Consider the following 21,213-nt stretch of genomic DNA (forward strand, 5'->3'; position numbering starts at 1 on the left):
AATGGGACATTGCCCGATGCACCTACTCCCCTATTTTGTTGCTTAAGGAGATTCAAAGGATTCGTCCAAATTAAAATTCTAGGTTAGCGAAGAAAAGAAGAAAAAAATATATTAGAACTAATTAACAAAAAATTTTAATTTAATTTATTACATTCTCATAATTCAATTAGTTATAATTGAATAGAAAAGGTAAAAATATAATTTTATTATAGGTAAAAAATTTATCATTTCATATGAACATGGTTGATTAACAAAATATTTTTTTTACTCAAGTTTATAATTAAATTATATATATTTTTCAACAGTTTTTAAAAATTAAAGGAGTTTGTTTTTTTTAAAAAAAAAATAGAAAGAAAAAATAAAAAGCAGAGTACGGCGTCGTTTGACTTAATATGTCGTAGTACCGAATTTAAATATTCATAGGAGGCACTTTTTACATTGGCAGTTCACAAGTCACAATCTCAATCTCTCGGAAAGCGAAGCCCTGAAGTTGTAGTTGTGGAATCGAAGCCCTAGCAGTAGCAGGCATAGAGAAGATGCTGAGAATTGCCGCGAGGAGGCTCTCTTCTCTCTCATGGAGGTCCTCTCAGACCTCCTCTCAGGCCCTCCTCTCCAGAAACCCCTTCAACGACCCCCGCGGTGAAGCACCCTTCGACGGCTCCAGATCCATCTCCTCTTCCTTTTCCAATTCCTTCGTCTTCGGTTACGAATCGAGATATCGTCAAATCAGAGGTTAGGGTTTTATCTTCTGAATCTTTTTTTTTTTTTTCCTGTCGGCTTCAGATTTGCCTGCGATTTGGAAAACATGTAAGAAAATGAAGCAAAATGCGTTGGAATTCGATTTCATTTGCTTGTCTATCTAAGAAAATAAGATATAAAATAACAAATGTGAGCACGCGATGAAAATTTTTTGAATTTACATGTCATTGGCACGTAACCTTTTTCGTTTACCCTTCGGCTTCATTTGGGACTTGGAGAAAACGTTTAGGAATACGAAAGACTGCGTGAGGGAATTCGTTTTTTATTTCTTGTTAGGACGGGAAATAAGAAGGAGAATAAATATACGGTGAATCAATGAAGAGTTTTTGAATTTACTTGCAAACAACATGCGCTTTTCTTCGTTTCCGGTTGTGTATGGTTATGGTAAAGCAGTGAAGATTTTGAATTTAGATGTCACTAACCTAAAGTTTTCTTTGCGAAAATGTTTTGAATTTGCATGTTGCGAATCTTCATGTCATTGTCCTGCATTTTTCTTCATCTTCAATACGCGAGGGAATTCCTCTTTCTTCATTAGTATATATATTTTTTTCCTTCAACGTCAATTATATTTTAACTCTGCCTAATATGTACTCAATGTCCTAATCTTTTTTAACACATAATTGGTCCCAAGATAAAGGAGGAGGACTGCATTAGGTAGCTGAAATTTAGTTCGAAACTTGTCAAATTACTACAAATTACTATGATATGAATTCTTGGATTATTCACTGGAGTGTCACCGCGTTGCACTTTTACCACTTATGCAAAAATGGGCAAGGGTGGGCAAAATCATTGCCCCAAAGTAACGTGTTGTGTTGGCGCCCGGGTATAGTGTCGAATTTGCGAGAGTTCTTGCATCATTATGGACGTCGGCAATTAAAATAAGTTAGTTCAAGAGATTAAAGATTAAATTAGTAACTTGGAATGTAAGGACACTTACTGGTAAAAGCATGGAGATAGTCATGATGATTAGAAGAAAAATTAATGTAATTTGCCTTAAAGAAACTAAGTGGATAGGGAAGAAAGGTAGAGAAGTTAAATAATTAGGATTCAAACCTTGGTACAGAAAAGAAAAATATAGGAATGGGGTAAAAATCATTGTAGACAAAAACTTAAAACATAGTGTTGTAGATGCCAAAGGAGGGGATAGAGTAGTAAAAATCAAGGCAATCTTATGCCAAGAGATAATAAATGTTATTATTGTTTATGCTCCTTAAATAGACTTTGTAGAAAATTTTAAGAGACAATTTTGTAAAGATATGGATAGTATTATACAAGCGATATCAAGGACTCAAAAAACGAGTAAATTTTAATGGACACATTGAAAAGGAAAATAAAAGTTATGAGAGGATACATGAATATGGAGATAAAAATGAGTTTGGGGATATGATCTTAGACTTTGTCATGTCATATGATTTTATTGAACACTTGCTTTAAGAAGAGAGGAATACTTAATAACCTTCAAGAGTATTATAGAAAAAATTACTTTATAACCTTCAAGAGTGGACAAAATAAAAGTCAAATAGATTTTTTTCTTAAATAGGAAGGTAAATCGTTTATCATGTAAGAATTATAAAATTATCTTAGGTGCTATCTTAACTATACAGTATAGAGTTTTGTTGTTAGATAGATGTATTAAAAATGGACGAGAAAGGATAATTTTAATTTTTTATAGACAGAGAAATTTATTAGGAGAGATTAGAATTTGCTACAAAAGAAAAAAATGGAAAATAAAAGAGAAAACGGGAGCATAAGAGCCTTTAAAACAAAAACAAAAAATTATACCAGGAGATCATCATAATCTGAAACCAAATCAATGAAGCAGAGCCGACCAGTCCCGCTGCAGGCCTTCTAGAGAAACATGAAAAAAACAGCCATTAGCCAACACCCACAGTGATGCAAGATGAACCACTCTACTCTAAACCAAATTGTTACTTGTGGCTATCCCTTTGGAAGGATAATATTAATTAGTGCAAGAGAACTAGGTGGTGGAACCTAAAGGAAGAAAATATAATAAAATTTAAAGGTAAAATTGTCAGTTTCACTCGTTTTTTCTTTTCATGTGGGATGGTGCCAATTGGAATCATTTTTTTATCTTTGTTTAATACTTTGAAAACTTGTCTGTGTTGCTACACATGAGCACAAATGCACAAATGCCGCAATCTATCTGGGACTTTTTTTTTTTTTAGGGGTACCTCCTCCAAATAGTAGTTACTTTTCTGATGCACCTGATTTCTTACTTCCAACAAACTACAGTGGCATATGGCGTCCAGTAACTGGGTGCTACAGGTGTAAGCTGATAATTAAACCTAATGGTGGTGAAATATTATCAGCAGACGTTAGCACTTGGATTTCCTTTAGCATCCCTTCTTTGTGTCATAGATCATTAATTGATTTGAGGATTATTTCTTTTTTATGACAGCTCCAGCTAAATTATTTACCAGTGCCTCCTTTCCATGTAAACACATTTTGATGCATTAATCATGTTAAACAAGGGCCATAGTCTACCTATAAAAAGAGGCAGTTTATTATTTAACTGGAAATGATTAAGGTTGTGCTTCTATCAAAATATTTGGCCTTGGTGATCTAAATAGATTCCCAGATGGTGACTAGCATAGCACCATTTATCAGTAACCTAACATGTTGTGCCTTTCTCAGGGACTGTTGTTCCCAATTTCTTCTTTGCCACTATAATTAAGGGAATGTCTATGTTATTGCAGTTTATTAGACACAAACCTATATGATAATATGTTAAAGAAATGTCCATTGGAACCCCCCCCCCCCCCCATTGCAAAAAAAAAATTGAAGCAGTTACAGAACTTTGGCTCATTTAAGTCATTGCATATGTATAATCATATAGGAGCTCTCCCTTCCTCCCTGCCTAAACATGTTGAATTCAAGTTGTTATATTTGTGATACAGCAAATATTTGCATCCTGCCAGTGCCAAAATGGAAAATATGAACTTAATGTTCCTTTGCTGATTGAATGTTATTTGAGCTTCATTCATTGTTCCATGTGGTGATGGTTTTGAGAGTGATTGGTTATTTTTTTCCCCCAGGGTATGCATCTGAAGCCCTTACACCAAGGAATGACATGGGATTTATTTCAGAAATCCCAGCTACTGAGGTAGCCATAAAGAATCCCTCTTCAAAAATTATGTATGATGAGTACAACCATGAGCGTTTTCCCCCTGGTGACCCTAGCAAACGTGCATTTGCCTACTTCGTGCTTACTGGTGGCAGATTCGTGTATGCCTCTTTGCTCCGTCTTCTTGTCCTGAAGTTTGTTCTGAGCATGTCTGCCAGCAAAGATGTTCTTGCACTTGCCTCCATTGAAGTTGACCTCTCCAGCATTGAGCCTGGGACTACCGTAACAGTCAAGTGGCGGGGGAAGCCTGTGTTCATCAGGCGTCGAACTGAAGATGACGTCAAGTTAGCTAATAGTGTTGATGTTGGGACACTTCGCGATCCCCAGGAAGACTCAACTAGGGTTCAGAACCCTGAATGGCTCATTGTAATTGGGGTTTGCACGCATCTGGGATGCATCCCCCTACCAAATGCTGGTGATTTCGGGGGATGGTTCTGCCCATGTCATGGTTCCCATTATGACATTTCTGGGAGGATCCGGAAGGGCCCTGCACCCTTCAATCTGGAGGTTCCCACTTACAGCTTCTTGGACGAGAACAAGCTGCTTATTGGGTGAGAACTGATACCATCAGTCCTATTTTATTGGCACAATGTTGCTGCTGCAAAAGGTCATATTTGACTTGATTTGATAATTTCCATCTGATGGGGAAAATTGGATACAACCTTGTTTTACTTCTCTGTTGAAGATTTTGAATTATTGTATTGGGTGCCAGCTAGGGTTAGGGTTCTAAGGTTCCCGGAATTACATAGCTGGATCTTAGTTGAGCATTTTTGGCATTAACACTATGGTTTATTCCAGTGAATGAATAATATTGCAGATGCTGTTTTTGAGATAGCATCTTACAAAATGCTGGTAGGGCTGTCAGCGAACGAGTTTACCCAAAGAGATGTAAATGTGTGTGATTACCTGGCAAATATATGCAGAGTCTGAGTCTGACCACTTTGCTTCTTAATTTCTGTAAAATTTTGTTCCATTTATTTGAAGAATCAAGAACCCAGCTGAATCAAAGATATAGCTTCTAAGAATAGTTTTTAAGGCTAGACAGCTCAGTTTGGTTCGGGCTTCGGTTCACCCAGCTACCGTTATGGATCTACTGTGAACCTTTTGCATAGTTATTGGAGCAGTGGAGCTGGATCTTGCAACAGTTAGCTTTGTATTTTCAGATTTTAAGTGCCGGAAGATTTTGTCATCCCAAAGAGTTGCATTGCATTTAACCAAAACAATATTCACTAACCATCGCATTTGCTATTCCATGCGAATACATGTTTGTTTCGAGAGATCGAGAAGGTAGGATACAATGTATAAACTCATACAATGGATCATGCATGGGCGAGGTGGGGAAATTTTAGATGCCCCAGTGACAGGATGTACGCAGGTTTAGTGCCCATCAACGGTGCCACTGCAGCATCTTATTCTGAAGCTATGCTAAAGAGTAACTTGAGAAGATACAATCAGTGGCAATGGCAATGTGACTTTGGCTAATTAGGCACCCTGGATAGGAACCAGTGATAGTTTGCCCCCATAGATGTCAGGGAGCTGGCTCTCATCAATATCTTCAAGCAGAGTTGGTCGGAGTTTTTTTTTCTCAACAAAGATAATCTGCAAAAATATAATGCGCACACATTTAAATGGGAATTGGTTAGAGGTAATGAAAATTTGGGGCCTATTTAAATGTAGAGAATATTTTCATTCTGTTCGGTTTTCTAAAAATTACAAACAATACCACATCTAATTTTCCAATTTAACAACTGCATAAAAAATTAAGAAACATCTTTTTTATTGTTTTCAAAATTCTGTTCATAAAAGTTGAAAATTTAGAAAATAAGATGGCATTTTTGTAAATTTTTGAGAAAAAATTTAAAATAAAGCACATAAATTTTCGAAACAACTAAACCCATATTTTTTCAATCTCGAGGGGCGAAGATTCATCTCAATGCTCTTGAACTAAAATGTGCTAGTTACACATGCACCACAGGAGCAAATATGTTTTAAATCATCAATGAACTCCCAGAGAGCTAATATTTTGGAGTCTCTGTCAGTCTCAAAATTCTTGACATCTGAAAACTATTTAATTCTACAAATGATATATTCATTTACTGGGAATATTATTAAAATGAATCATTTTTTTTTTCAATTTGAGAAAAAAAATTCTGAACAAAAGAGAAGCCTTTAAACCTTGCCTAAATGGGATGCAATAGTTGGTGGAAAAAAAAATTTCATGCTTTGCAGATCATGCATTTTTACTTGAATTTGAAGTACTTCAGCTAGCAGCGGAAAAAGATTTATGTAGCCAACTCTGCCTCATTTTGTTATTATTGTTGTTGTTATTGTTATTTACTGGCAGGACACTAGGGGAAAGCAGTGGTATATATGGGAATCTCATCTTGTTATGTGTACAACTGAAGTTTCTTTTTGAGCTTTGCGACAATTTTGCCATTAAAAAATAAATAAATAACATGGAAGTCATCGCAAGAAGATTATATTGATAGTTCACGCAGGTTCTTCTTTGAGCTTCTGGATGACCATTTTTCAGTGTTATAGTTCCAAGTATTGAATGAGGAGAGACAGCCCTACCAGAGTTGTGAGATTCTTGCCATGGGGAAAAGAAGTGTAACAGAAGCTTTGAAGTGAATGTAAGCATGCTCAAGGAAGCTTCAAAAGCCCAATCAATTTTTGAGCCAGAAGGTGACAATATTTTTGGACAGAAAAACAAATGAAGATAATAGTTGGAAGTGGTTGGTCTGGATGGACAAGGTGCCTGGAACTTGATGAATAGTAATAAAGGTGATGGTGGTTGTCTTCCTACTGCTTGTCGCGTAGGAGCTCATTCCCCTTCTGCCCAACAAGACAATAAAATGGGGAGCGTGGCAGGAGACAATGAAGCACAAGATTTTTTTGGAGGCCCTCCTATAAGTTTAAAATCAAAATAAAATTCTCATCTAATGGATAAATTAGTATGTTGATAGTTTTTTAATAACTGCCCATAACTCCCCATTTAGGCCATTATCTCCCTAAAAACGACAAATTTGGGATTGAAGCACGCCCGTAGTGCATGCACACTGCCCACGGCTAGTTTTGAAAAAGACCAAGAAGTTTTATTTTGAAATATTATTTAAAATTCTTGAAGTATCCTGCCAGATGCTTACAGTTAGGATTTAATCAAAATGCATGCAAATTATATCTTACAAGGAGTTTTGAATCTTTACCTTCTTCTTGGTTTTGTTGTCAATAAATGGGTAAATAGCCTTCCATGCAGTCATAAATATATAAGGCACATGGACTATAAACAACTTGGCTAGCCTCTCTGGGTAACAATCCTGCAATCAAATCAAAAGCTTGTTTCAAGCCTTTTGGGTGTAATTTATGTACAATTACTGCAAAACTCTGATAGATGCTTTCTTAAAAACAAACAGCTAGACACGAGCTTTCGCCAACAAAAGAATGAGTTCATTCATGCTTCTTGCATTCTATTTACTTTTATGATAATTGAGCATGCACATAATCTTTAATGAAATGTGATATCATGTAAAATTAAACCTGCAAGATAGATAGAGCCGCCAAGTATCCTCGAATGTCACTATTAGTGTAGCCCCATCCTTCAAGATCTCCAATGCAAATGAACTTTTCCTGACCTCTTGGCATCCTGAAAGATGGAAATAAGGCTAAATATTGCTGAAATATTTCAAAACATCAAACACTCTAAAATTTCCTTTTGATAAGAGATGGATGGAGATTAGTTATCTATGGGAAGACATTGTAGTTTACAATGACCTAATAACCATCCAAACAATAAATTTCATAGGAGGCTACTTTTTAGAGTATAATGATGTGTCCATTGTTTGACAGTATGATACCTTATACTTTCCGATTCAAAAGATCTGTTTCATGGCAGCTAATCTAAATTTAAAAGAGGATAAAAAAAGGGGATACAATGCAAGAAATGGGAAGTGGATTACCTGTCACATATTTTGTCCAGACTGAAGACCACAAAGCCTGTAAAAGGAATGAATGCATCCCAATTCATCAGAATATAAGTGCCCTTTATGATTTGCATATACTAAAATTATTATTAACTTGGTATGGACAGGAGAGATCAGAGATGAATTAATGAAGCTTAGGCTATAATTCCAAATCAAGGATTAGGGTCTGAAACTAATTTATATTAAATTAGTACGAATTAGTTGTGAAGCAATTACATACGCTTGAACTCCTCAAGACTCCCTTTAGTCTGTTTATGTCTCCCACCAAATACAACTGTAATGGGGCGTCCCTTCTTGTCTAGACCTTGCATAAACAACTTGTTGTGGGAGAGCTCATTTGGGACCTCTAATGCAGATATGGAACCATTGGGAACAAATGTTCGCTTCCAGCTTAAGTACTTTAAGAATAGGTTAGAAGCCTTCTCAATATCAAGATCACGAGCTCGCAAAAATCTCCGGATCATCAAATCATCCACTTCCTGAAAACAAGAAAATAATGTCAGCAAACAAAAAAAAAAAGGCCTTTTAATGAGTATTGTGCAGAGTCACAGACAATGCGATAAATCCAACAAATTACAAATCAAACACTTAATCTTAAATGAGTATATGCTGCTGTCATCATAGCTGTCATCATTATCATCATCATTCATTATTATCAAAGCTGATTGGACTGAATATTGATGCTAGGAAATTTGCATTTAGCAAAAATGGAGCACTTGTCCTCAATTTTTCTTAGAGTTGAAATTCAAGGACACAAGTGTACACATTATTGTTAATTTCTTCTTACTAACTTGTGTTTGTTGAAATATTTTCTAAAATATATGATTTTATGGGTTTTTTAAAGTCTTCCATTTATGAATTTTCTAAAGCATTCATGAGTGTTTATTGTTATGTGGGTTTGTCCCACATTGGAAAAAGTGAAAAAGGAAAGGTCATTAATAAATGATAAGGTGGAATAATCTCTTAAAATTGGTTAAGAGATAGTGCTAGTATGTACTCTAGTGCACCCTTCGCACCGTCCGCACTTGCACACGTGGCGTGGCGTGGCGTGGGCTGCAGGACACTAGTGGCACATCTAGTTGGCATACAAACACTTAGCCCTTTGCACGCTTGCATTGTTGTGAGATCGTGACCATTGATCATGATCGGATGGCTTAAACTTAATCTTATAGTTTTTAAGATCAACCAGGAGACCAGGTGTGACACCATCGACTAAGCATGAATTCCTATGGGTCTCGACCAAGGGTGTAACCAGGTCAATGCCTGGTGCGACCAGGTCAAATTTGTTTCACAATTTGAACAGATGCAACCTTTCAGAAAAAGGCATAATTCTGTCTAGTTAAAGACAAAATTAACACCACGAAAAATACAAAAAATTCATCATTCTTTCATTCTCTTTGTTACATAGAGCATCCACAAATTATATCTTTTTCAAATTTAGTAACTATTATCTGCAGAAATAGAATTCCAAAAAATTTGTTCAGATTATTCAAAGGGTGTTTGTGATTAATTTTCGCTTGCGTATAACACAAACTGATATCAGATTATATTCCAGCTTTCATTGTATCCTGGAAACGTATTTGCTTACTTAATACACACCAATCTGGTGGGGGCAAATAACGTTTTAAGGAAAACGACATTGTAATGTGTCTTGAAGGATTTTCTAATCTGCAGTATTTTCCTATCTTATTCCTTCAATGTTTAGATCACTTACCTTCTTCCATTAACCTTGAATTACGAGGGATGCAGTGACAACTTGCAAGCATAAACTAATTCCTTTATAACCTTTTTGTATATTCAGTTCATATTAATTACTTAAGGGTTCATTGAAAATAATAATAATAATTGCAATCATAGAAATGAAAATTTAAAACGAAGTGTTACATTAACACTTCACCTAAAAGCTTAAGCTATTAGGTTGCGGGCCAACAATGTATATCAAGCCTTAACACTCTTCCACATGTGCAGCCCAATAGCACATGGAGAGATGAACACATGATAAATAACATCCATCACAGGAAGCACAATATTTTTTTAAAACACCACACAGAAAACACGGACAACAAGACTAGAACCTAAGACCTAGTAATCAGATCTGATACCATTTAGATTACCACTTTACCTATTAGGTTATGGGCCAACAATGTACGTCAAACTTTAACACAAAGAAACCAATCCTTTAGCACCATGAAAAAATCAGACTAAAAAAACAGAAAAATAAGAGCCAAAATAAAGAAGTATAACCCAATTATTTGTATTAAGGAAGACAACAAACAACAACAACCAAAAAACCAAGCCTTAAATCCCATTAGGTGGGGCCGGCTATATAAATCATTTTTCGCCAATTTATGCGATCATGGACAATTTCTTTTGACAGATTCAGGGATATTAAATCCTTACTCACTATTTTCTCCCAAATTATTTTAGGTCTACCCCTACCTACTACCCTCCACAGCAACTAACTCACTCTTCTTCACTAATGCACTATGTGGACTACGTTGCAAATGTCCATATCATCTGAGTCGTCCCTCCCTTATCTTATCTTCTATAGGAGCTACACCTAACTTACCGCGAATATGTTCATTCTTTAATTTATCTTTCCACTCATCCATCTAAGCATTCTCATCTCGCAACTTTCACTTTTCAGATATTATGTTTCTTCATCGCCCAACATTCCGGTCCATATAGCCTGTCCTATAAAACTTCCTTTCCAATTTTAAGGCTATTCTACGACCACAGAGCACACTTGAAGCACTTCTCCATTCTACCCAACCTCCTTTAACTCTATGCATTACATCATCTTCAATTTCCCCTTCAACTTGCATAATAGATCCAAGGTATCGAAATCTACAAGTGCTATTTATTTCTTCATCATCACATTTAACTTTGTCTCCAATATTCCTCCTGTCATTACTAAAATTATATTTCATATATTTTGTCTTATTTCTACTTATCCTAAAACCTTTAGATTCCAAAGTTTCTCTCCATAATTCTAACTTAGCCTCTACTCCGTCTCTAGTTTCATCAATTAATACAATATCATTTGCAAACAACATACACCATGGTTAAGTAGGTTGTGCGACCCCAAATCAAATGTGTACTAGGGAGTTATTGGCCATGTAAAGATGGTTAAGGCTTCAACCTTGTAAGGAAAATTTTATGGGGGCAAACCACGAGGCACAATGAGCCAAATTGAACAATACATCACTGGTGTTGGGTCGAGACCGTTACATTTGGTATCAAATCTACTTTGGGGACTTGTCATGTGAGTGGATCCTGTACAAACGTGTAGATCCTACAAAGATGTGTGGGTCACTCTAACATTGATGTTCGAGATTAGATGGAACATGTTATGATCTCAAATCGGACATGTATTAAGAAGATCTTGGCCATATAAGAATGGTTTAAGCTTTAACAAGGCATCATTTATGGGGCAAAACCGTGAGGCCCAATGGTCCAAAGCGGACAATGCCTCATTGGAGTTGAGTTGAGACCATTACATTTGATATTAGAGCCACCTTAGAGATATCCCACATTCCATCCACTAGATATCGGCCTTACAACAATAGTTTAGACTTCAACCTCATAAGGCGTCTAGGGGCAAAATTGTGTGATCCAACAAACTAACAATATCTCACCGAAGTTGGGGACATGGCAGTACTCCTACGGTGGCTTTTATACCTATTAAGAATTCTACTTGTGAATTTGTCCCATATTGGAAGTTGACCCTACCCCCATGCTTTACATGCCTCAGACATCATTCCATGTGCCTTTGAATCAATCCTACTTCCCACATTTAAACCCTACTTGAATCCATTTGTCCAACTTAGACGACCCTTGTTAGCCGAGTATAAGACCGTGAACTAAAGGGATTGCTTGACAAGGCCATGCATAGGAAAGGCAAGTGGCATCGTAAATTCAAGATGTAAAACTAATTCGCCTTATGTATTAACAGTTGAAGGATCAAGTTTGTGACCCGGGCCAATAAATACCATCTAGGCTAACAAACGGATCTGAATAAGATTAGGACGTGGGAAGAAGGATTGAATCGAAAGCACAAGGAATGCAATCCGAGGCACATAAGGCACGAGGGTAAGACCTACTTGGGCAATTGTTGGAAAACTAGGTTTGCTCCCATGAGTGAGATGATTTTCGCTCAAAGGGGAGACTATTCAAATTGAACCTGAGTTTTATGCATGCCTGCGAATGCACACTGTGGAGAAGGAGTAGTGGATTATACATATGCTAATCCCGCAAATGAGTTTACTCCCATGCTTTCGTGGCCCTTTGCCATGGTTGAATAGTGGCTCCTAGTTGGTTGCATGACAAGGAGTAATCAAGAATGATTTTAGTTCAAGGGGGAGTGATTAGACATTCACAAGTGAAAGGGAGATTGTTGAGAATTCAACTTGTGATTTTGTTCCAAATAAGAAAAATCCAGTAGATGATGGGTGCTTTTATGTATGTTGGGTCCAAAACCTAATGACTTAAGCTTTTGGATCAAGTTGGTGCTCACCCATGTATATCAAGCTTGCATAAAGATTCTCCCAATGCTAACAATGTTAAATGCAACAATCTAAACCCACCTCCACTAAGGTACTATTTGTTTTGGCTGGCCTTATGATTTTGCCTCGTAAATGGTGCCTCAAGGTTGAAGCCTAAACCATTTTTATATGGTCAAGATCTCCCTAGTACACACTCCATGTCAAATTGTGACACCATGTGAGTGAATCTGTTAGGATTCCCAAATCAATTGGGATTTCTAATTAATCTGTTATGGTTCACAAATCAATTGGGATTCTATTTAATGTTAGGATTATTTAATGTTGGGATTTTTATTCAATGTGTTAGGATTCCCAAATCAATTGGGATTAAGTTCATCAAGGACTTGAATTAGGATATTCTACATTCCTAATAGGAGTAAGTTTCCCTATCCTATATATATATATATATGTAACCCTACACGGCTTTTCTATTCAAGCAATAGCATAATTCATAGCCTATGGCTAATTTGGAGGCAAATTCCCTCAAAGTGATCAAGCCCTATTTTCTCTTCCTATTTTTCCTCCTTTAAATATCCTTAATTTCTCCACGATAAAACCCTATGTCTTATCATTTGGTATCAAAACCGGCATTCTAGTGGATTCCGTTAACCCACTGACAAAAGCAAGATTGGAATTCTTAATCTTCACTCATATGCAATGGCCTCAAAAAATTCAGCTAAGTTCCAAATGGAAGCTAGGCAAAAGGTTGAACTTAGTAATATGTTTAAGTCTCAATTTGAAGAGATCCAAGCATTGCTATCTAAACTACTCATTACATCTTCCAATAAAGAGAGACAAGATGATGTCTCTACATCAGCTAATCGTAGAGAGCAGTCATACATGCGCAAAGAAGGTTACCAAGGAGAGCGTGATCATGGTTCTTCTTGTATAAAGGTGGAATTTCCTCGCTAGGACAGTGATGACCCAGCCAGTTGAGTTTCTAGGGCTGAAAAAATACTTCCACTTTCACTGCACTCCAAAAACATTTAAGCTTTAACACACTCCACTCCTATATCCTCTCACCTAGCTTGGCTACCTCATCATTTTTAGTTGTCACCAGTTTATTGGTCTATTGTTGGTGTTCTATAGTATATAACTATTACATGGCCCAAAATATCCTTTGTTGTTAACTAGACTTGCTAGATTCTCCATGTTCTAAGGATGTCCCATCGGCAACGGGTCAAGCATCTTTTAGGATACTTTTAGGATACTATATGGCTTGGATTTATACTTTGTCTTATGTCATCTCTTACTTTGGTTTCCTAATTCAATGCCAATTGATTTGGGTGCGCTAACACCCATATTGTGGAGGGATCCAACCCTCAAATCCCAAGAACTCTTAAGTAGCGTAGACTAAGTGAGTGAAACATGCTCGACCCTTTCCCTCATGGACACACTTGAGAGGATAGGAATCCAAGACAAAATTACGAATTTCAAAAATCCCCCGAATGGCTCTTCCACTCTTCCCTCATTTGCTTTTCCATTTGAATGTATGCTTCTCCTACACTTTTATTTTCTCATTTTATTCATCATCTCTTTCTTTCACACGCCCTTTTTCCAACATTTCATCTCCCCATGGCTCTTTCTTTTCCCCCTCCCAATGACATTTCCTCTCCTCATCTGTCTTCGTCACCCCAATTTTTCTCTATATATATGTCCAAGTTCCTTTCTTGTTTAGTATGCAAAGAATATGCATTTGTAGCACACAAAAACAAGAGATGAGTTGAAGTCAGTAACTTAGTAACTAAGTTCTCAGTGTCCTCATAAGCAACTTCAAGCATTTGCTGCTAGAAGCAATTGTCAAAGGTAATCTTTTAGAATTACTACAAGTTTTTCTTCTCTTCCATCTCCTTTTGTAAGGAAGCAATTTTACTAAGAATAGAGCACTAATTTGTGATCAAATGTTATAATTTTATTACATCACAGATCTGGTATTGATTTGGATAACTTCATTAGTTTTTGGTTATACACATGTTGTGTTTGACACATGTACTTTTATTTTTAAAAAAATTAATTACCCTTACAAAAATATAAGTCGAATAATAACAATTTGTTAATTTTACCTAAAATGCATTCTATTTTTGTTGTAAGCAATTAAGCACAAAGATGCTCATATACAAGCATCGTGTGATGGTGTACATAAGCTGTCTATTCCTTTTTTCAAATTTAATGAATTTTTTATGGAATCGCAAGACAAATAATAGTGATTTTTTACTTTTAAAATTTATAAATTATATAGTGATATTTAGGGTGACAATTAAAGCAAGCGTATCTAGTTTTTAATTTATTCTATGTTTTCTACGATTTCACAGTTTCATTATGGAGAAAATATTAGATAAAGGTTCAAGCAATACCTACGCAAACTGCAGAGTTACCATAAATAAACAAAAAAAAAAAAATTGAGCAATGCAAGGAATATGTTCCGTTTGTTTTCCTATAATTTCCAGAAGCCCATTAAATTAAATACCCTTTCGACTTCAATTTTTTAACGGGTAATAATAAAATTACTAAATTCTAAGATGTTAATAGCAAATACAAGTGACGATTACTACAACGGGTCTTGTTTAATTTCCACGATTCCATTCAACCAAATGCCCTTTCGGCTTCAATTTCTCAATGGGCAATTACAAAATTACTAAATACTAGCAGATTAGTAGAACATAAGAGTAAAGGTTAATAATAACAGTCATGGGTTAAGTGAAATGAAGCTGAAACAGTCAGTACCAAAAAAGGAGAAATCAAATGACGCTTATAGTAAATAGCAGAGGAAGGGGGGAGAAGAGAATTGAAGGAGGGAAGGGAACCTTGGAAGAGGGATCTTCTCTTTCGACAAGGGCTCTCATGATACCCACTTTGCTTTGCTCTATCTCATTATTGCTATCCTGCATTTGTTCTGATTCCTCTGCAGCAGAGACCTTGAACTCCATTCCCAGTTCCTGAATCTGTATGAGCTCGCGCAGGCAATCAAGAACAGATTGCTTCCTCTCTCTCTCTCTCTCTCTTCCCTTGACTATCAACTTCAATTTGGACGGAGAGAGGTAGACTTGGACAGAGAGAGAGAGAGAGAGGGAGGGAGAGAAATTCGACGAAGTTAATCCATGAAGATGTGGTGAGCGGACCATCTGACTTTGGCGCATCCACGTCGAGCTCGTGACGGTGTTAGTTGCCGACTCCTTGTGTTTGAAAATTAATTACTTTAATATTTAATCATCATTTATAGTTCTTTTTTTTTAAAGTAACTTGGATGAATTGAAATGAAAACCATTACCAAATTCACAACAGTCATAGTTGTGTCATATTAATATTTCTTTCTGGTAGGCTAATTTTCTTTTTCTTTTGCCATCAAAGTTGGGAGTAGACTATAATATAAGCTAGCTTTAGGATTTGCACTACAAGTATTTATAGATTCTCTCTCTCCTCTCTCACTCTCTCTTGGCAATCACCAACTAGAAACTTCTGTAAATTTAAAATAAACATGATTTAAACATTGGATTTTCAAAACTTATAATTTTGTATAACAAATAAGAAACGCATACCTTGATTCATGCTTCCAAGTGAATATCCTTAAGCTTTGTGTTTCTATCTCGCAACCTTACGTTTCCATGTACTTTACTTAATTTGATGGAAAAGTAGTACAAGCTTCTTAAGATGAGATAGGACTAGTCTCAACTACCTTTATCTACTAATCACTTCCATCAAGTAATTAATTAACATTCATAACTTATCATAATTATGACTCCTCAAATTTCGAGAAGTAATTAGAAGTCATTATTGTAAATAGACTCTTCATATTTGGGAAATCAATATTATTATAACATTATTATATTTAAAAAACTTTCATATCATGTAAATATTGGGGGATTAAACCTGGAGCAACAATCACACACGAAGAAAAATTCAAGCACATCCACAATGGAACACCAGATTTACGTGGTTCGGTCCAAACTAACATACGTCCACGGGAGCACACACCACTGCACTATAAACTGAGAGAAACAATACAAGGAGAAGCCACTGCTCAACTCCCTCTCTCACCACAACTCTCTGCTCTTTGCACTCTCAGCACACTACACATACACTCTTCTGCAAACCACACACACCTCTCACAACTCACTACAACACATAGCAATATATATATATATATATATATATATATATATATATATATATATATATATATATAGGAGGGGGGAGCAAAAAATCAAAGATGGTGGCTTGCAATTTCAGCAAAGTCTGCAAAGCAGGTGGCCATCATTCTTCAATGTCAAAGTCGGTGGCTGGGCTGGTGCGGCTGCCGACGGCTCCACACCAACAATCCTAACAGTAAATAAATATAATCATAATTTAAAACCTTTCATATTACTTACATAAATATAATCATAATTTTATTTAAGGTAATTTATTTATGTCTTACATTCTCCCACTTGACTCAAGTGAAATTACTTAACATAGTTGATCATAATACGCATACATTAGTCATCATTAATATGTAGAAAACTTGTAGGAGTCATGGCTGTTCCATATCATCTTTATTAACATAGTTCCTTCCATGCACTACAATACAAGTTCCACTACATATAATGATTTTTAGTTGAGAGACATACATTAGGTCCAACTTTAATCATGTTATCATTATTCCATAACAATTATGTATACAAAATGGAAAACAGAAATAACAGAAACATTTTCATTATTGAGCTCAAATATCAATTGAACAACATACATTAAGATTCAATAATGCCCATCTTTTTCAACATGATCAATAAAAGTTTTGGGCGGCAATCCTTTCGTCAAAGGATCTGCTATCATACAATTGGTGCTAATATGTTCAATTGACACTTTTTGTTTCTGTACGTCTTCTTTAATAGCAAAGTATTTCAATTTCATATGTTTAGTACCCTTGAAATACTTATCATTCTTAGAGAAGAAGACAGTTGCGGAATTATCACAATAAATTTTTAGCGGCTTGGCGATACTGTCGACTATTTCAAGTCCTAAAATAAAATTCTGCAACCAATTAGTCTGAACTGTAGCCTCAAAGCAAACTACAAATTTAGCTTCCATAGTGGATGTAGCAATTATTGACTGCTTCGCACTCTTCCATGAAATTGCTCCTCCGGCTAGCAAGTATACATAGCCAAATGTGGACTTTCTTGTATCCACACATCCAGCAAAATCAGAATTCGAATATCCAACCACCTCAAGATGATCAGACCTTCAATACATAAGCTTGTAATCTTTTGTTCCTTGCAAGTATCTTAGAACTTTCTTTGCAGCCTTCTAGTGAATCATTCTTGGATTACTTTGATATCTCTCGAGCATTCCAACTGCAAAACTAATGTCAGGCCTTGTGCACGTTTGAGCGTACATCAAGCTCTCAACAACAGATGCATAAGGTACATCCTTCATTTGCCTCCGTTCCAGATCATTTTTAGGACATTGCATGAGACGGAACTTGTCTCCTTTATGAATAGGAACGGGTGATACTGAGCATTTGTCCATGTTAAATCTCTCTAAAACTTTATTTTCATAGCCTTTCTGAGACAAACCAACCAGTCCTTGGGACCGATCTCGAAATATTTCTATTCCAATCACATACTTTGCCTCTCTCATATCTTTCATTTCAAAGTTTTTAGAGAGAAATTCTTCAGTCTCATATAACAGACCAAGATTATTAGTTGCAAGCAAAATGTCATCAACATACAGAATCAAGAATATAAACTTACTCCCACTAATATTCAGATATATACACCAATCAACAGTGTTTTCTTTAAATCCAAAGGAACCAATGGTATTATTAAACTTAAGATACCATTGTCGGGAAGCTTGTTTAAGTCCATATATTGACTTCTTAAGTTTATACACCAAATTTTCTTTTCCTTTAACTATAAAACCCAATGGTTGATCCATATAAACATCATCTAAATTCCCATTTAAAAAGACAGTTTTCACATCCATTTGATGTAACTCTAAATCGTAATGAGCCACTAAGCCATAATGATTCTAAAAGAATCTTTCTTAGAGATCGGTGAAAAGGTCTCTCTATAATCAATACCATCTTTCTGAGTAAAGCGTTTAGCAACAAGTCTGGCCTTGTAACATTCAAGGTTACCACAAGAGTCTCGTTTGTTTTAAAAACCCATTTACATCCAACTCTCTTGCAACCTTCTGGAAATTCTACAAGATCCCAGACTTCATTTCGTTCCATAGACTTTAACCCTTCTTTCATGGCATCCATCCATTTATTAGAATTATCATAGCTAATGGCTTTTGAAAACAAAACTGGATCATCTTCAATTCTTAAGTCAAAATCTGACTCTTGAAGATAAACCACATAATCACCCGAGATAGCAGATCTCTTTTCTCTTTGAGATCGCCTTAACGCAACCTCTTGTGGTTTTTCTATAATAGGTTTACTTTGAATAGCGGGAGTTGTAATTTCCTTAATTTCCACATTTAATGGAACCATACTCCCACTAGTTTCATTATTCTCAAAAAACCTAGCATTTCTAGTTTCAACTATTCTTGTGACATGATTAGGACAATAAAATATATACCTTTTCGATTTTTTTGGATAACCAATGAAATTACCACTGATTGTTCTTGCATCCAGCTTCTTTTCTTGTGGATTATAAACTTTAATTTCTGCCTAACAACCCCTGTAATGACCCGAATTTAAAATGGAAATTTGAGTAATAAAGAGAGAGGGAAATAGAGACAGAAACAAAAGGAGGTCGTAGACTTCGTCAACGACATTGCATTTAGGGAATAAAATAATTTTTAAGAGATTGCCTAAATTCGTCGACAAACACAGGGTTTCGTTGACAAGAAAATACCGAAAGGGGTTCTGAGTTAGCCTGAATTTGGTCGACGAATACAGGGTCTCGTCAACAAAATTTATAAAGAACTCGTCGACGAAGATTGGGCTTGTCGACAAATTCTGCTGTCTATATATATGAAAAATCCGATTTTTAAACGTCATTTGAAGCTTCCTCTCCACTCTCTCTCTCTCTCTCTCTCTCTCTCTCCTCTTCGGCCCTCTCACTCTCTCTCTTCGATTTTGGGCTAGTTTTACGCCGGATCGAAGATTTGAGGCTACCACGACGCTCCTGGCGGAGTTCTCTACAAGTTTGCCGGAGCGGATCGTTGGGAAAAAGAAGTTGGAAATCATCCCTGAGTTGAGGTAAAACTTTCTAAGCCAAATTATACTTTGTGATAGTTATAGGAATTGATGTACGCATGAAAATACTGATGTTTAATACTGGGAGTTTTGAATTTCAGGGTATTGAGTAGGAAATCCTACGGGGGTCAAGCTAGGAAATTTTAACGGCTTTCTCAGTAGCCAAGTAAGGGAATAAACTAAAACAGTTATTTTCCATGCAATTTATTATTAATTATGAGTAAAATTATTTTCAGAAAAGCAAATGTTATACTTGCATATTATAGATAAAATGTACGTTTGGAAAATACTGCTATTGTGATTGAAATGTATATGTATGCATGAGATGCCTGAAACGATGATTTTAGAATATGAAGCATGACTTTAAACGGCATAAGTGTGGCATGAACATTATTTTTATGTGAAGTGAATCATGATATGAATGATTTTACGAGCAAAGCATATTTTCAGGTATTTTGAAAAGACGAGTTATGCTACACTGAGTTTGACGAATATATGATAAATGAGTTATTTTCAGAATGTAAATACCTGAAACGTATCTGGCGTGAGGCCATGTATTTATATTATCGGCACAAGGCCGTATTTACGATTTTGGCGCGAGGCCATGTATTTATGATTTCGGCACAAGGCCGTATCTATGTTTTCGGAACGAGGCCATGATGATGTTATGTATGTTCATGTATTACATGTTATTACAACCAGGATGTTAGTTTAGTTCAATTCAGGGCTTGGTACCGTAGCTATATTGTAGATCAGATATCTACGTCAGATTAGTGCTAACCATCCCACGAGGGGATGGGAGATGGATAGTCGATGTGGCTTTCAGTAGAGTGTGGACGTCCACCTGGCAGTCCGGACTAGGGTGTGGCGGGCTCATCGTACTTACAGACATATTTGATTCGGCAGTGGTCGGCTAGCCATTGTCGGGTCCCGCCTTCGGGCTGCACAACCCGTCATAGGGGGTAATACATGACACCAGCTAGCTATTCATCCTGGGTATATTTTCAGTATTACAGTTATAACATGCTTATGTATGTTATGAATTATTAACAAGTATAAAAGTAAATGATTATCCAGTATGATATTATGATTATTTCCAAAGTTATGAAATGTATTGTATATGTTAAAGCACTTTAAATGTTCATGTTGTCACACGGCTGTATTTAGTTTATTTTCCCTTATTGAGAAGTGTCTCACCCCCAACATTACATGATTTTTCAGGAAACCCAGAGAAACCGACGGGTCAAGGCCGCCGTTGAGTGAGTGGAACTTCCCTACTAGAAGGGTAAGTGTTGAACTAGGACTAGGAGATTTTTTGTTGTATGGTCCTAGTGTTGTTTTTGATTTTTGGAGAGTGTACATATAAATAGTATATTGATGATGTAGTAAACTCTGGTATTATGTTTTAGAGATTGGATGTTGAGATTTTATATTTACTGCTGCTAGGTTTTCCGCTGTATTTGACAAATATCCTCGTTACCTACGGGTACAGGTTGACCATTTTTATTTATTAAGTTATAATTTATTAAGGATCACTACAACCCCAAACATGCAGGTGTCGCAAACTTGGTTTCCTGCCAGTCCAAAGCTCAAATGGTGTCTTTA

At 36.1% G+C, this 21,213-nt stretch overlaps 2 protein-coding genes across 2 annotated transcripts; one reads left to right on the forward strand and one right to left on the reverse strand.

The window, feature by feature from the left end:
- The first annotated feature begins 419 nt into the window (after window positions 1-419).
- On the forward strand, window positions 420-4,751 carry LOC131143687 (cytochrome b-c1 complex subunit Rieske-4, mitochondrial-like). The gene is made up of 2 exons (XM_058091925.1): window positions 420-732; window positions 3,816-4,751. Exons 1-2 carry the CDS (start codon window positions 537-539, stop codon window positions 4,457-4,459), a joined length of 840 nt encoding a protein of 279 aa, XP_057947908.1. The 5' UTR covers window positions 420-536; the 3' UTR covers window positions 4,460-4,751.
- Window positions 4,752-5,085: 334 nt separating this feature from the next.
- Window positions 5,086-15,609, reverse strand: LOC131143686 (uncharacterized). Its single transcript, XM_058091923.1, has 6 exons — window positions 15,233-15,609; window positions 8,105-8,363; window positions 7,861-7,897; window positions 7,442-7,547; window positions 7,111-7,221; window positions 5,086-5,503 (listed from the first exon to the last, which is right to left on the reverse strand). Exons 1-6 carry the CDS (start codon window positions 15,563-15,565, stop codon window positions 5,387-5,389), a joined length of 963 nt encoding a protein of 320 aa, XP_057947906.1. The 5' UTR covers window positions 15,566-15,609; the 3' UTR covers window positions 5,086-5,386.
- Window positions 15,610-21,213: the final 5,604 nt, after the last annotated feature.

This window comes from Malania oleifera, chromosome 12 (assembly GCF_029873635.1).
Source record: "Malania oleifera isolate guangnan ecotype guangnan chromosome 12, ASM2987363v1, whole genome shotgun sequence".
Taxonomy (NCBI): Eukaryota; Viridiplantae; Streptophyta; class Magnoliopsida; order Santalales; family Ximeniaceae; genus Malania; species Malania oleifera.

What these genes read in the sequence shown, in the direction of transcription:
- LOC131143686 (XM_058091923.1), bottom strand. Translation starts at nt 15,565, where the DNA reads ATGCGCCAAAGTCAGATGGTCCGCTCACCACATCTTCATGGATTAACT. An exon ending in CTGGACAAAATATGTGACAG is followed by an intron (nt 7,548 to 7,860) that starts GTAATCCACTTC and finishes TCCATCTTTCAG; the next exon opens with GATGCCAAGAGGTCAGGAAA. An exon ending in ACAACAAAACCAAGAAGAAG is followed by an intron (nt 5,504 to 7,110) that starts GTAAAGATTCAA and finishes ATATTTTTGCAG; the next exon opens with ATTATCTTTGTTGAGAAAAA.
- LOC131143687 (XM_058091925.1), top strand. Translation starts at nt 537, where the DNA reads ATGCTGAGAATTGCCGCGAGGAGGCTCTCTTCTCTCTCATGGAGGTCC. An exon ending in GAGATATCGTCAAATCAGAG is followed by an intron (nt 733 to 3,815) that starts GTTAGGGTTTTA and finishes TTTTTCCCCCAG; the next exon opens with GGTATGCATCTGAAGCCCTT.